This window comes from Berghia stephanieae, chromosome 9, assembly GCF_034508935.2.
Source record: "Berghia stephanieae isolate SIO BIC M18660-M18661 chromosome 9, UCSD_Bste_1.3, whole genome shotgun sequence".
Lineage (NCBI taxonomy): Eukaryota > Metazoa > Mollusca > Gastropoda > Nudibranchia > Aeolidiidae > Berghia > Berghia stephanieae.
The window spans coordinates 15,829,859-15,845,836 of NC_088368.1; the positions used below are offsets into that span (position 1 = coordinate 15,829,859).

General features: G+C 37.4%; 1 protein-coding gene across 30 annotated transcripts in view; it reads left to right on the plus strand.

Moving 5' to 3' along the window:
- Positions 1-15,978, plus strand: part of LOC144979764 (transforming growth factor beta receptor type 3-like) — a 93,576-nt gene that overhangs the window by 65,544 nt on the left and 12,054 nt on the right. For all 30 annotated transcript variants that reach the window (XM_078926822.1, XM_078926804.1, XM_078926826.1 and 27 more), the window contains exons 5-10: positions 5,855-6,041; positions 7,600-7,729; positions 8,752-8,871; positions 9,181-9,337; positions 10,889-11,069; positions 12,380-12,675. In XM_078926822.1, coding sequence (XP_078782948.1) covers positions 5,855-6,041; positions 7,600-7,729; positions 8,752-8,871; positions 9,181-9,337; positions 10,889-11,069; positions 12,380-12,675 — 1,071 coding nt within the window. The remainder of the gene's footprint in view (positions 1-5,854; positions 6,042-7,599; positions 7,730-8,751; positions 8,872-9,180; positions 9,338-10,888; positions 11,070-12,379; positions 12,676-15,978) is intronic.

A 15,978-nucleotide genomic window follows, 5' to 3' on the forward strand; every position in this document is an offset into this window, starting at 1 on the left:
AAGGAAAATATAGAATTGGACAGGGCATGTCTTGGTGAGAAGGGAAAAGAACAATTCTGCAGTAGCATTGGGATGGCTATGTGGTATTGTGGTATGACACTCGCTTTCGGATCGGAAGGTCCTGAGTTCGAGCCTCGCTCGGCGCATAGTCGAGCCCTTGGAAAATGCTCTTTACTCGCATTCTCTCACCGCACTCAGGTGTAAAATGAGTGCCTGGCCGTTAACAGCGTTGTTTCTGTCCGGAAAAAAATTGTAATATCGCCTGTCAGGCGTCATGTCTCGTTCTATATGTTACGTGTTGCTATGGTCAGGGACCCTTTGTTTAAGTGGATATTGCGCTATCTATATAAAAGCTCAAGTTGATGGACTTTAGAAGGAAAGAGAGGGAAAAGAAGGTCCAAAACAACATGGCGCCGGATGGTAGAATAGGAGAACGAAATTGGATAACACTCCTGGCAGAGGGCCAAAGATGGACGACATGGAACGAAAATTGTCCAGGCCTCATGCGTTTCCTGACGCCGAGAGATTTAAGGGTAAGGTTGGAAGCATTTCACGGACAGTAGCGATTATATTAATTGCTACCCTTTGGACAGGATGATAGTCTTTCGCAAAGTTCACGCCACCATATCACACAATCAGGACTCTCCCCTCCCCCCCGCCCCCCCTCCCCCCCGCCCCCCGCAAAAATAAAGAAAAGAAAAAACTGAGCTATATAGAACATATGGATTTATTCAGAAGATAAAAATAACGTACTGGACTTCATTGAGTACTAGTGCCGCGCTGAAGACCGGTCTGGACCGCGGTCCGACGGTCTTTTAGCTGTGAACCGAAGACCGGTCCCAGAGGGGAAGACCGGCGCCGGTCCTCACTTCTTATCACCTTTCAACTAGTGCGGGGCGGTCCTTGCAAGGACCACGGTCCTACGGTCTCGCGCCATAGCCTACTACTTCCCAGCGATTCGTTGCTTCGGTTGCCTATCTTCCACCAATCACCACCCATCCCACTTAATTAATCGCACCCACCCCCCTTTGCCATACACTAAACGACACAGACGACCATACAGGCAGACGACCACCAACCTCCACTCCGCAAACCGCCCTTTCGTGTGTGAGATGGGGGGAACAGGAGGCGCACGCCTTGGACGATTCCATTATACGGGGTAAATTTCAAAATTTACTACACCATAATGATCGCAATGACAATGATCTATGGTGAAGGCATGACCCCTCTTCTCTAATGGGTTATTGTTTGAAATGTATGTGACTACAAAAGATGTGTGTGTTTGTGTGTGTGTGTGTGTGTGTGTGTGTGTGTCGAACCTAGCAAGTAGCAAATCCGATTTTTTGTTTTCTTTTGTCCATCTCTTGTCACCACTCCTTTCTATCGCAGTGTTGTCATTTAAAATAATACAATAATATTAAAATTTCGTTTGGTGTTTTTACTAATCAAATAATATGAGTTTCATTAGTTTCTTCCTTCCAAAAAACCCAGTTATAACGTCTGAATTTTAAAAAAGTCCAATAGAATATTTGGGGACCCCGATAGCTCAGTTGATAGAGCACTCTCTTTATACGCAAAGGGCCAGAGATCGATCCCGGGTGCAGTCGAGTTTTTTCTGAATCCCTGTCTACTCAGCAATGAATGGGTAGCTGAGTTTGTTAGATCTGGTGAAAAGTCACCATCGACCCTCTTATCACCTCATCCACCCCCTCTTATTATAACTTCACGTCTCTCTCTTACTCTTCAATGCTCGCTGCCCTCTAATGTGTGTGTGGGGGGGGGGGGGGGGGGGTAGGAGTTGCGGGTGTGTATCAACGCCACGAACAACTCGATCAACGCCTTGGGCGATGCCATTATCTCCGTTAATGGGGATAAATTTCAAATTTTATTAAATTATCGAAGTAACAATGAAGTACGGTGAGCAAATAAAGAAGGCATCACCCCTCTTCTCTAATTAGGTTACAATTTGAAATGAGTGTGACTACTCCGTGTGTTTTACTCCTGTAGGCCACGGTTTTCATCGTGTAGCGGTCTTTAACGGTTCAAGAATGAACGATCCCACGCTCTCAAAGGTCAAACCGGTTCGAATTTCCAACAGTCTCTCAGGAATGTTCAATGTCGAAAAGGACCGGTCCTAGGACCGGTCCTTGCGGTCTTCATTTCCCAAGGACCGTAGGACCGTGGTCCTTAGGCTTGCCAAGGACCGCCCCGCACTATTGAGTACGCAAGTAATTCATGAACTTAAAATTATGATGCAAAACTCGTTTCGGGTGTTTGCCCATCGTTAGGAGGGGAGTGGTAGGAGAGAAGGGTGGGAGAGGATTGAAGAACTTAGCTGGAAGTGGGGGAAAAACTTAGATGTACTATGACCTTCAAAATAGTCATGAAATCCACGGAGTCTGAGAAGAATCCTGGTTTCTGTAGTGTGAAGCGGATTTTTAAAATTGACTAATGCCTTCTAGTTAAGGCTCGTCTATTGTAGATTGGAAATTGTTTGCTACCTTCTATATAGGACGCAAGTGCTTTGTGCCAGATTTAACATTGTCACCTAGCAACCCAAACACTGCTGAGCGCGGACAGGAAGGCAATCGCTTTGTTGTTTTTTGTTTTGTCTTTTTGTTTGTTTTTGTTTTTTGTTTTGATTTTCGACCAACATAACGCGGGGTCGAACATATAGGTTCATTCTGTGTACAAGTCTTAAAACGTATTCAAGTTCACAGAAAAGAAATAAGAATATTATAATTATGATTTGGACTATGCCGGCTTACAACAAGTACAGTACAGATATATGTGAATAATGCATGGACTCGAGACCAGCGTCTAGACCTATTAGGTAAATACTGATGCTCTATGGTTGTCAAATCAAATGTATAATGCATTATATTAGAGTTTGTCAAGAAGTTTCTTCTTTTTATACTTTTCTTTATTTTTTCTTCTTTTCTTTCTTTCTTTTATTCTTTTGTTAAAAATATATTTATTTATTTCTTTTACATCTGCTGTGTGTGTCTGTGGGGGTTGTTGTAATTCTTTTCTTTTCTTTTTTCTTTCTTTTTTTTTCTAGCTTAAAAAAAATCTCATTTTTCTCATTAGGAACTGAAAACTTACATGAATTTGAAGACAAACCTCTCCTCCTCCTCCATCTTCTTCTTCTTCTTCTTCTTCTTCTTCTTCTTCTTCTTCTTCTTCTTCTTCTTCTTCTTCTTCTTCTTCTTCTTCTTCTTCTTCTTCTTCTTCTTCTTCTTCTTCTTCTTCTTCTTCTTCTTCTTCTTCTTCTTCTTCTTCTTCTTCTTCTTCTTCTTCTTCTTCTTCTTCTTTTCTTCTTCTTCTTCTTTCTTCTTCTTCTTCTTCTTTTCTTCTTCTTCTTCTTCTTCTTCTTTTCTTCTTCTTCTTTACACCTCCTTCTCCTCTCCTGATTTATGTTAGTAGCTGTGTACACTGTACTCTAAGCTTTCCTGTCGTCGGTTTACATAAGGGAGAAAAGAAAGGGAGAGATATTGTATAAAAGATTAAATCAAACGAGTATAATATTGTGTTCTCTTTATATGGTGGTTTGATGTTGATTCTCTTTGTTGTTTTTACTGTCTCTGCTCCCTCTCCTCCCCCTCCATTCTCTATGACCTCCCCCCCCCCCCTCCCTCCCTCCCTCCTAATTGTCACGACTCCACTACTTCTCTTAGTCAACATCCTCACCCCTTTCCACCCTCCTATTCCCTCTCTTCGTCCCCCCCCCCCCCCCCCCCCACACACACACACACCCCACCTCTATATCTATCTATTTCTATTTCGATTAACTTAAAAGTAAAAGCTAACATAGTGACCAGATGCCCCCCAAGGATTCAGAATATCAAATTGCTTTCAACGTTACCTTAAAAAGAAACTAATAAGAATAAAAATGCTAATATATAAAATGATAAAAAGAACATTAATAATTAATAATAAAAACAATGTGAAACCCCGGGGACAATAAATAACATAAAACCAGGCGCAGCATTTTAAACGAGTGTTTTTGTAGCAAGATGGATGGCTAATGATTTGATTATGCAATGGGTGTGCAGTACATTATGGCCTGTTTGTATCTCATTAATCTCTCATTAATCTCTGACCACACGGGTCGGACCGGGTCATTTATGACACGGGAGGTGACACAATAATTGAATTATGATGTAGGAATCCTGCCAATATATTTGCATTGCTGGTGGTCGGTTGGTATGTTTTTTTGGGGGCTTTTTGTTTTGTTTTTGCTTGTTTTGTTTTGTTTTTTGTTTGTTTTTTTTTTCTTGTGGTGGTGGTGGAAATCTTTGATTTGTTTTGTTTGGGTGGGCTTTTTAAAAAAAATCTGTTGATTACCTTTATTATTTTTTTTCTCTTTGATTTGATAATTTATTTTATTTTATTTTTCATTTATTCTTTACCTTTTTTTGGCGATTGTTTTGTTAGTATGACTTTATTTGAAACCAATTAGAAATAAATAGGTTATGAGAAAGATATAGTAGTAGTAGTTGTAGTAGTAGTAGTAGTAGTAGTAGTAGTAGTAGTAGTAGTAGTAGTAGTAAGTAGTAAGTAGTAGCGTTGGTTGTGGTAGTGTTATTTTTAGTATTATTTTGGATAGGTTTACAGTTCAAGGCTTCATTTCCTCATATTATATACAACCTTTCTTCTTTGAAGTCTCATCAGAGACTTTTTGACATGTTTAGAGGATGGGGGAAAAAAAAGGGGGGGGGGGGTGGTTCATCTGAGGCCAAAGTTTCCAAGGTTACATGAAAAAAGATGTGACCTGTCACCTCAAAACAGTATTTTGTTGAGTTGGTTTAGATGCCAAAATGTATATAGTCCAAGTATGAGCAGGAGTTGCTGCTTGAAGCTCGAGATATAAATAACACGTCTGTTTTTTGTTTACTGCATCGAAGCTTCTTTTCCATTTGACTATAGTCAAGAATATGAAGCTCTGGTTAACTCACTCAACCCTAACACCGGCTATATCCGTAGTTTACCCGGGATACTTTCACCCCATGCCTATTAATTTATTACTTTTTTCTGAAACAAGCTGAGCGAGGACGAGAGACAGACGCATGCGCACAACAAACATGACGTTCTCTCTCTAATAACTTTTCCGCCGGTGACGTCACAGACTTTGGGTGACGTCCAATCAAGGGACGCGACTCTTCCGCTAATCTCATTCCCTATATACATGCTCATTTTTAATAATTTTTTCCTATTTTGAAAAGTAGCAAAAATGTCTAGGATTGAGTGGGTTAAATAGGGAATAAAAGTGTGATGTCATAAAAATTTGTTCTAATTCCATTGGACGTGTAAAACCACTCTTCCTTAGGACTGGGCTCTTCTGGTTTCAGAGTTATGGTATCTTGTGTTCGAGTCTAAATAAATATATGCTTGTTGTCAATAAAGATCATCCATTCTTTTGATTTTTTTCTTCTTGTAATCCTTAAAAATCTGGCTATATACCCCGCTGCTAAATTAGTTATGTCATCTTATAATTCAATATGTAACCATTCATTATTTATCCTCCTAATGACGGGTTACATTACACTTCCAATGATTTTGGAGCTGGAGAACTAGAATGTGTGACGTCACGACTTTCCTTCACCTATTTGTGTTTTACTGAGGACAAAAGATATAAACTGGCTTTTTTTTTTTTGTATTTCATGATGATTTTAGCTTTAAATTCACATTTTGGCTACCGTTCCATTTGGACATAATACCAGATTGAGTTTATGGGTCACATATGATGTTTTCTCAATGCTCAACATTATTGCTCTAAGCTTAAATCACTAATCAGCCATCCCCCTCCCCCCTTCGCTCTCTCTCTCTCTCTTTCTCTCTTCTATATTTCCAGATTGCCAAAGACTGTAACATCAAATTTAGTCGTAAGCGGACACGTCTGCTGGCCAAAAGTCGTAAACGAGATTTGCCTCTGTGGTCTCACACCAGGGATCTTCTCTCTTGGACAGAACGACGCTTTGGTGCCATCACCTCCAGGAATGAGATATCGTCGGAAGATGTCAAGCTTTTTGTTGGAAGAGGTAATCATTTAAATTTTTCAGATTTTTGATGTGATAAATGATGGAATGTCAGGGTCCTCGTCAGTGCTGATAGTTTTCCTCGGATCCGCGGAAATCCGCGATTTTTGTGTCAAGAGGAGGAATTTCCTCCTTTGAAAAAAGACATTTTCCTCAATCAAATTTTCTGGCTTTGAGAGGTTTGATGTGTGGTGGAACAAACTGGTGCAGCTTTCACACTATCCAGAAGATAGCTAAAGTAGTTTATCGTCTCAATGGCTCTAAAAGTGGGGGTTGGTGAAGTAAACATGTGGTATAAAGAAAACCATTCATATTTTTCCTCCTTTTTCCCTTTTTGTCACCATCAGCACTGGTCCTCGTTCAGTCAACAGTATCAGCGATTTAACCAGTTAACTGCCATACTCTAGAAAAAACTTAATGTTTAAAAATTTGGCCAGAAAACTCAGCCTTCAATTATCAGTCGATTTAAATTATCCTCATCTTGGAAAAAACTCTCAAACCTAGGACTTTGCGAATCAATCGATATTTGAAGGACGAGTTTTCTGGCCAAATTTTTAAAAACAAGTTTTTCCAGAGTATGGCGTTAACTGTTTAAAAGTTGAAAAAAGGAGTAAGGTAGCTAGACGTCATAATGGCCAATTCCCATCAGATCCACTTAGTTTTTTTGTCTTCTTTCCTTGTAAAGAAAATGTAGAGTAAATGTGACTGTAAAAAGTAATGAAGAAAAATGAGTATTATAGCTTCGAAAAAGAACCAATTACCAAATACAGAATGTTTCAGGCTCAAAATCCTTCTTCAGCCAATAAAAGAAACAATAAAAGCAAAATAGAATTTTAGTATAAAGGCTTTGGAATCATTATCAGTGTTTTATTATTTATATAGGGGGTCCCGATAGCTTTGTTGGTAGATCACTCGTTTTATACACGAGATCGATCCTGGGTGCAGTCGAGATTTTTTTTCTGAGCCCCCTGTCCACCCATCGGTGAGTGAGTCTGTTAGATTTGGCAGAAAGTACTTTGCGATAGACTAGCGTCCTATCCAAAGGATAGCAAACATTTGCTATTGTCTGTTGCACGCTATAGAAACCAGGATAAACTCGAGCACCATGGGCTGAATGGCTCTGAAGGACGACTTTTAAAAAATTCATTTGATAATCAAAATTTAAAAAAAAAAAAAAGTAAAACAACAGTAGACGTCCATCAATGTAGTGGGATTTTGGTGCAGTGACAGACTGTTAATGATGAGATACTTTCAGCTTCCTCTATTTGAGGAGAACAGCAGGAAACAGGTGCTTTAGCAATGGCAGGATAAAACTGAAAGCACTCCCAGTTTCACTTAATAATGTAACACACTTTATGGTGCAGTGCAGCACAATGCTTTGGGTCTTTGACATGAAGATACCGCGTTTGACTCCCCAATTCACTGTGTGTCATCTAAGTCTGATGTTTTTGACCTTTAAATACAATTTGGTTTATCCGCCCCATTCAGACGTAGGACCATATTCTCATGGTGGGTCACATGATAGATTTAAATTTCAATATCCTGTCATTTCAACACCCAGATGACCATTCGTCCAATGTCCAATGCAATGATGACCAGATGACCACCAGTGGCCGTATCTTCTCCTCTTATGGAGTGGCTAAAAAGGTGGACGGATGCGTGGCTGTTGGATACACACACTTTATGGATGCGTGAGTTTATTCTAATATATTTTTTGTCATTAGATTGAAGCCATAGGTGGTCATTTCCAGCAGTTGAATAGATTTTTCAATTCTATTCTTAGTACTTGTTCTCTTTCCTGGTTTCCCTAATTTCCAATTATTTTCCCAGTTTTTGATAGTATTATATTATCCCAGATCAATCGGCATCATTATCATCACTATCACCACCATTGTCATTATGATTTTTTCATGTAAACTCCAGATTTGCCCAATAATTTCCTTTAATTTTGTTTCTGGTCAGATTTAATGATATGGAATGGAAGCTAGATCCATTCATATTTTACAATTAGTAATGTAGTTATTTATCACACATGAAGGAAATGGTCATAGGAAATTCATAGTGATCCAGAATGCCCTGTTTTGGATCAAAATTTAAATATTATCAGTATTAGAATTATTGGGCTATGTGGTCTTGTGGTATGACACTCGCTTTCTGATCTGAAGATCCTGAGTTCAAGCCTTGCTCGGCGCATAGTTGAGTCCTTGGAAAAGGCTCTTTAATCACATTCTCTCATCGTACTCAGGTGTAAAATGAGTACCTGGCCATTAACAGCGTTGTCTCTGTCCGAAAAAATTGTCATATTGCCTAACAGGCAATCATGTCCGGTCCTACATGTTAAATGTTGCTGTTGGTCAGGGACTCTCTGTAAAGCACTTTGAGCATGTTTAGTGGATATTGCGCTATATAAAAGATCAATTTTTTAATTTTTAAAAGACTTTTTTTAGAACGTGCTATTTCCCCCGTGAGAGATTAGGGAGCAGGCACTGATGCAAGATGAAGATTTGAAAAGGGTTGTATGAAACAAGAGCCAGACAAAGCAAGAAAGAAAAATACACTCTAAAAAAAAAAACATTGACTGGAGATCGACCCTCAGACCTCCTGTTTACTGCTGATTCGTACACACTTTTTCAGATCTTTATCGTTTCACCCATACTCACTAATTTAAGAAAAAAATATTCTCTCAGTGATTTTAGCTCGTTTTGTTTTTCAGACAAACGTTTGTAATAGAGTTGTTGAAAGCTCCTCCGGTCCCAACCACCATCACCTTGGAGATCCTTCATCCGACAGAGGCCCCTCCTATAATCACCACCAGGGAGGGTCTTATCACCAGGTAAATGCAAGATTCCATTGATGTACTGTCATTTATATATTTACTGTTAAGCCATTGATTACTCAATACTGTTTTTATCATGATCATTGTTGTCATCTTATTAATCATTATCATCATCATCATCACCTCCTACACTAACAATATCACCACCACTACTGCCACCACCACCACCACCACCACCACCATCATCATCATCATCATCATCATCATCATCATCATCATCATCATCATCCTTATCACCACCACTATCATAATCACCATCACCATTGTAATCATTATCATGGTCAACTATTCCTTCCATCTGACCAGGGGTGACAGCAATGGCCGAAGACGTCCAGAAGAAAGTTCAGACTCTCCACGCATCGGGGGTAAAGGAGGAATCAACATTGTGGTCAAGTCACCCCCTCACAATGTCAAGTGGATGCTGAGGTCTGGTCACAATGAAGAAGGCGTCCTCAACATTGTGGTAAGCAATCTTTTACCTCAACGAACCACTGTACTTGTCAATTGTCTCAAAACCTGACACTTCAAGAAGACAAATCTCAGCTTTAATAATAATAATAATAATAATAATAATAATAATAATAATAATAATAATGTAATGTATTTATATAGCGTCTGTCACATACAATATAGCTCTTGGCGCACAATATACAAGTTGTGGTTCTTTCTTTATGCAGATTGACAGGTTTCGAATAGATTGGATTTGTTAAGGTGCTCCTTGAATTGGATTGCAAAGACTTTTTCGTGCTTTAAGACTTGAAGGCAAAGTGAGGTCATGGTCATTGGTTGATTTTTTAAAAGGAAGTATTTTCTGACTAAAATGAAAAAAAATATATAATGTCCGTGTACAGCTGAACTTTGTATGGAGATAAAAAATATAAAGTGAGTAGATATATAATATATATATTTTTATCTCCATTTTATTGGCTCATTTAGGCACCTCTAGCTTTGGTTGAACTTTGTATATTATGTATTCTTCAAAATCAAATGTATATGAGCTTTTACGTAGTGCATTATCCACTAAATTTACTCATAGCACTTTACAAGTGGTCCTAAGTAATTAGTAACTCATAGGATGAGACATGATTTCTGTGAGGTGTTGGGTTTTATTTGTTTGGTTTTTGTTTAAGCAATTTTAAAATTCATTTACCTCTTATATAATGTCATGATGTTTGTTTACTCTTTATATGCGACACGAGTGACTTTTTGTTACAGCCTCATGATGTGCTCTTTCTCCTTTTGATTGGAAATAAAATTATTTTCCTTCTATTCTATCTACCTGCAGTCCAACACAAGTGACATTTTGTTACAGTCTCATGATATGCTCTTTCTCCTATGATTGGAAATACAATTATTTTCCTTCTATTCTATCTACCTGCAGTCCAACACAAGTGACATTTTGTTCAGTCTCAGATTGATCTTTTCCTTTGATGGAAATACAATTATTTCTTCTATTCTATCTACCTGCAGTCCAACACAATGACATTTGTACAGTCCATGATGTGATCTTTCTCCTTTTGATGAAATAAATTATTTTCCTTCTATTCTATCTACCTGCAGTCCAACACAAGTGACATTTTGTTACAGTCTCATGATGTGATCTTTCTCCTTTTGATTGGAAATACAATTATTTTCCTTCTATTCTATCTACCTGCAGTCCAACACAAGTGACATTTGTTACAGTTCTGATGTGATCTTTTCCCTGATGAACATATTTTCTATCATCTACTGCAGTCACCATGAATTTGTACAGTCTCATATGTGATCTTTCTCCTTTTGATTGGAAATACAATTATTTTCCTTCTATTCTATCTACCTGCAGTCCAACACAAGTGACATTTTGTTACAGTCTCATGATGTGATCTTTCTCCTATGATTGGAAATACAATTATTTTCCTTCTATTCTATCTACCTGCAGTCCAACACAAGTGACATTTTGTTACAGTCTCATGATGTGATCTTTCTCCTATGATTGGAAATACAATTATTTTCCTTCTATTCTATCTACCTGCAGTCCAACGTGGATGTGAATTTCAAAGGAGTCAAGGCGAGCACAGAGGTGTCCATTCGCATTGAAGAGTTGGATGTGACGGGTCAGGACCTCCTGAGGTGGACCCATAACTATGTGGCTCCCGTTCAGATGTACGCAGGGGTTCAGGATGTGGACACAATACTCATCAAAAAGCCTCCTAGAGGTGAGTGGTGTTCTGATTCAGGTCTTGGCAGTATGTAATGAGGAGTGTTCACCAAATTTTATCACGTTACAATTTGCAGCTTTTGATAATAAGAAGTGGTAAAAAGAGATTTGTAGTTTACTATCTTATTCACATTCAATACTATCTTATTTACATTCAAAACTAAATTAAAATATAAAATAAATACAAATAGTATTCACAATTGTAAATCGTAAACAAAGAAAAAAAAAAACAAAAAAAAAAACCCCAATTGCGCAATATCCAAATATCCACTAAATGTTCTCAAAGCGTTTTTCAACTTTAAGCATGCAGAACGAGGCATGATGCCTGTAAGGCGATATTACAATTTTTTCCTGAGCACAGTGAGAGAATGTGAGTAAAGATCCTTTTCCAAGGACTCAACTCTGCGCCACTGCCTGTACAGATATTTGTTGTTTTCCAGCATTTTAATATCTTTCTTCAAATAAACTTGACTTGATTCAAAGCTGACTGCGAATCAATGTCCTTCATAAAACATAGAAAAAATGATAGCACTTTCCTGATAGTATCTTGTGCAACTTCTAAAGTCTCACTATTGCTCAGAGGTTAGATACTAATAGGTAGGCTACTCCATTAGTGGAACCCATTTTGAAAAATTGCACAAAGATGGCTGTCTACATTAACCCTCTCCTTACCAACCAATAGGAAAACTGTCACACTTTACGATTGAGTCAATATTGATTTCTTTTGTACATCACAAAATTTAAAGAAAAAATTTTGATACAGTTATAACAAATTAACATTGTGTTGTCAAGCTTGTTTTACGAAAAAGGCTATGTATGACAAGAACTTACTGCTTTTGTTTTTCAGTGAAAAAAAAAAAATTGTGTTGGGTTGGTGTGAAGTTTTGAGGAAAATCCTGAAAATAGCTGTTATGGAGAGAGTGAAAAGAAATTAAAATTCCCTTTATTCATATCCTAAAGAAGAACTTTGTCTTTAGCGTCTCTTCCATGGGAAGACTGGAATAACCCAGGCGTCAGTTGCAGTGCAGTGCCGCAAACTGAGTAGGGCGAGGTGAATTGCTCAAGGCCACACAGTGCAGTAGGTAATCGAACTCGGTATCTTTCAGGTATGAAACAAAATTTGCCATTAATTGAGCCGCGCTGCGACATGGGGGGAATGTTAGAAGTTTATTTCTTGACTGAATAGTTTGAATGGTTTCAATCATCTGACTGATAAAGATTGAGTGTATCTAAAATTTATAAACTAACATTTTAAAATTTCTAATCTATTGACTTTTTCTCCCTTTTTGATCTTTCTTATTTTTACAGAGAAGATCAAGACACAAGAGACCAGTAACAGTAATAACAACAACAACAACAAAGCACCAAACAGGAACGGTGCTGTCCGTAACAACAACAACAACAATAATAATAACAACGGTGACAAAAATAGAAATCCAACATGGCCACAGGGAACTGGCGGCTTGAAAGGTTTTACGGGGATCAAGGGGACGAAGGGCAGCGGTCGAGACAGAGATCGGGAACGAGAGGTCATCAGTCAGATGATCCAGACAAGGTGTGATGGGGACCACATGGAAGTCGCCATAGCCAAGAATCTCATCAAGGTAAAGGATTTGTGAACATGCTGAAAATAAAAAGGAAAAAAAAATTGATTAAAATTTAAGTGCGTACAGTAGAATCCTGATAAATTCATCACCACCAGGAAGAAGAGAGAGATTGGTTGATTTTAATGGGGGTGCCCTTTTTCCGACAAAAACCGGTTGACAGGCTTTTTTAAATATTCCTTCTGATCTTGGTCAGGATTGGTGAGTTGATTTTTTAAAAATAAAATGAAAGTATTAAGCAGAAGCTAGATGGATATGTATTTCTATGATTTAAGGATGATACCATTTGACATAATGTGAACTCCTGCAGAAATTGTAAATAAATATTTTTAAATAAGAAACATGTAACTATTATGATTTTATAAAAATTGTATTACAACAGTACACGATTGAGCAGCTATGGCCCCTCAAGGCCGATAAAAATTGATAAAAGACAGAATCGGGTGCTAAAATGACCTAAATAGTGTCGAAAGCGCCGTTAAACACCTAAAAATAAAATAATAAAATAAATAGAGAAGCTTTGCATGAAATATATATGCTCTTAACAAGAAAAGTTTTCAGGCTTTTTTTTTTCTTTTAGCAAAGGGCATCTCTGTGTGGAGCAAGGTTGACTTAATCCATTATCAATAGAATATATTATGCTTAAATTAAACAAAAATGAAAATTTAATGATTAACAAGATGTGTTGACTTTAAGCAGAAGTTGAAGAAGATTGAGCTTTATATAGCGCAATATCCACTAAATGTGCTCAAAGCGCTTTACAAGGGGTCCCTGGTCAACAGCAACATTTAACATGTAGGACGGGACATGCCGCCTGTTAGGCGATATTACAATTTTTCAGACAAAGACAACGCTGTTAACGGCCAAGTACTCATTTTGCACCTGAGTAAGGTCAGAGAATGTGTGTAAAGAGCCTTTTCCAAGGACTCAACTATGCGCCGAGCCCAAGGCTCGAACCCAGGACCTTCCGATCCGAAAGCGAGTGTCATACCACAAGACCACATAGCCGCACAAGAAAATGTTATGCCGATTCCTCTGTATCAAACAACAATGAAATGAGTGACCTACAGCTTCAGACTGGTAATAAGGTCATGGTGAAGTGGATGACAAAAAATGAGTTTATAGTTACAATTATGATAAATATGACATTTGTGACCCACCGTATCGAAGCGGTATTATGTCGAGATCCACTCGGTAAGGGAAATTGAATTCATAGCCACAAATATCCAATTTGGGTTTAATTTCTGTACGTTCTGGTGGAGTATAAAGACTATTTCTTGCATTGCAAAAACATCTAAGGTCCAATTTCTCATTCTATCTCTAAATTCACTTTTTGGGGTCGGAATCATCCCGACATAATACCGTTTTGAGACGGAGGGTCACATTTTGGGTATATACATCTCATGAAACTACATTCATCCAACTCAATGTGCACATAATTGCAGGTTTGATAACCGAATGCAATTATGGGCCTGATTTGATATTGATTTAATGGGAGAATATTTTGTGCTGGTTTGAGAGTATTTCCATTACAACAATGAGCCCAAAACAATTTGGGTTATCAGACCTGCAAATAAGTGCACACCGATCCTCCTCAATAACAGAAAAAAAAAGCAGACCCATCCCAATTTCATATTTCTGACTCTAAATTTATTTTCAATATCACCTTTTTAGAATGGTGGGTTCCATATAATTATAATAGCACCAAATAAATAAAAAGTATAAATCACCAAAAAAAAAAAAAAAAAGGTGCTAAAAAGTCTTCTACGATAAACATAGAAAACAGTGTTAAAAAATAATAGATCATATCAAGTCTGAAAGCCAGGAGCAGAGGTCCACAATGTCATTCAAAGGGGAACTTGCTTCTTAGTTCATTCTTCCTTGATGCTGCGATATTGATTTTTGTTCAATATATTCATTGTCTACAATGTCAGACAGCTTAATATTTGCTTTAACTCCTGCTGAAAAAATAAATTGCTTTTTGTTAGTTTTTGACCCTTTGTGTTAACAATAAGAGTTGATTTATTATTTAAAGGTCTCGACACTACTGGCGGGGGGGGGGGGGGGGGGGGGGGGGAGAACAACTTGATACCAGCGGATAAATATGTAGTGTATTTCAATTCAATTCATATTTATTGAATTCAACTCAATTCAATTCAACTCCAATGCAACATCATGTTTGAAAATAAGCAAGAGACATTCTTATTGAAGAGAAGAGAGACACATTTGTTTAAAGCAAAACAAACAAAAAATTAAAAAACATAACATTTTAGTGGGTTTTAATTTATGTCGATCACTTTTCATTCTATTGTTCTATTACTCAAGGCATTCAACTTCCAGTTGAAAAATAAATAGTGCCATTGAAATATGGTCATAATCCCCTGCATTATAGTTTATGTTATAGCTCTCTTTATATGGGTGAAGAAAACAACAAAATTGGATTTAAATATTTTGTCATTTTTTAATTAACTTTTTCTCAATTGTTATCAAAGGAGAGCATAAAATCATTACAAATGTGAGGAATTGTATTTTTTGTATTTATGTTAAACAAATTTATAATTTAATTTTTCAAAGTCAAGTGCGAGAAACATGAGCTTTTTTTGTGTATTTCCACCAAATGTGCTCCAAACGCTTTACAAGAGGTCTTAAGATAAAACAACACTAAACATAAAATGAGACATGACGCCTGTCAGGTATTGGGAGTTTTTTAATGCAATTTTAGAATTTATTGTGCAATGTCATATGTATCGCAGAGAACTATATTATTTCTTTAAGGGAGGGAGCGACATTAAAAATTATGAATTTTGACCCAGTTTGCTCAAATTAGATTTTGGTGGGATGTTGTCATGTGACCATTTGTCTGCATAAAAAATTGCATGAGACCTTCATCTTCAGTTTTTTTGACTCAAAATAACGTATTTTGTGACCCATAGTATGGTTAAATCCTGACCAATTTTAGTTTCAGTGGACTGATTTCATGAAAGAATATCAAATAGTCGTTATAACTAAGTAAAGGCAAAACCATATCAATGAAAAGTAAAAACTCTCCTCTATCTTCAACAACCAATCACTTTGTTCTTAATTATGTCAATTGGTCACAATCCAATCAGAGAGTGAGAGGAGAGGGGAAACAACTTGATACCAGCGGATAAATATGTAGTGTATTTCAATTCAATTCATATTTATTGAATTCAACTCAATTCAATTCAACTCCAATGCAACATCATGTTTGAAAATAAGCAAGAGACATTCTTATTGAAGAGAAGAGAGACACATTTGTTTAAAGCAAAACAAACAAAAAAT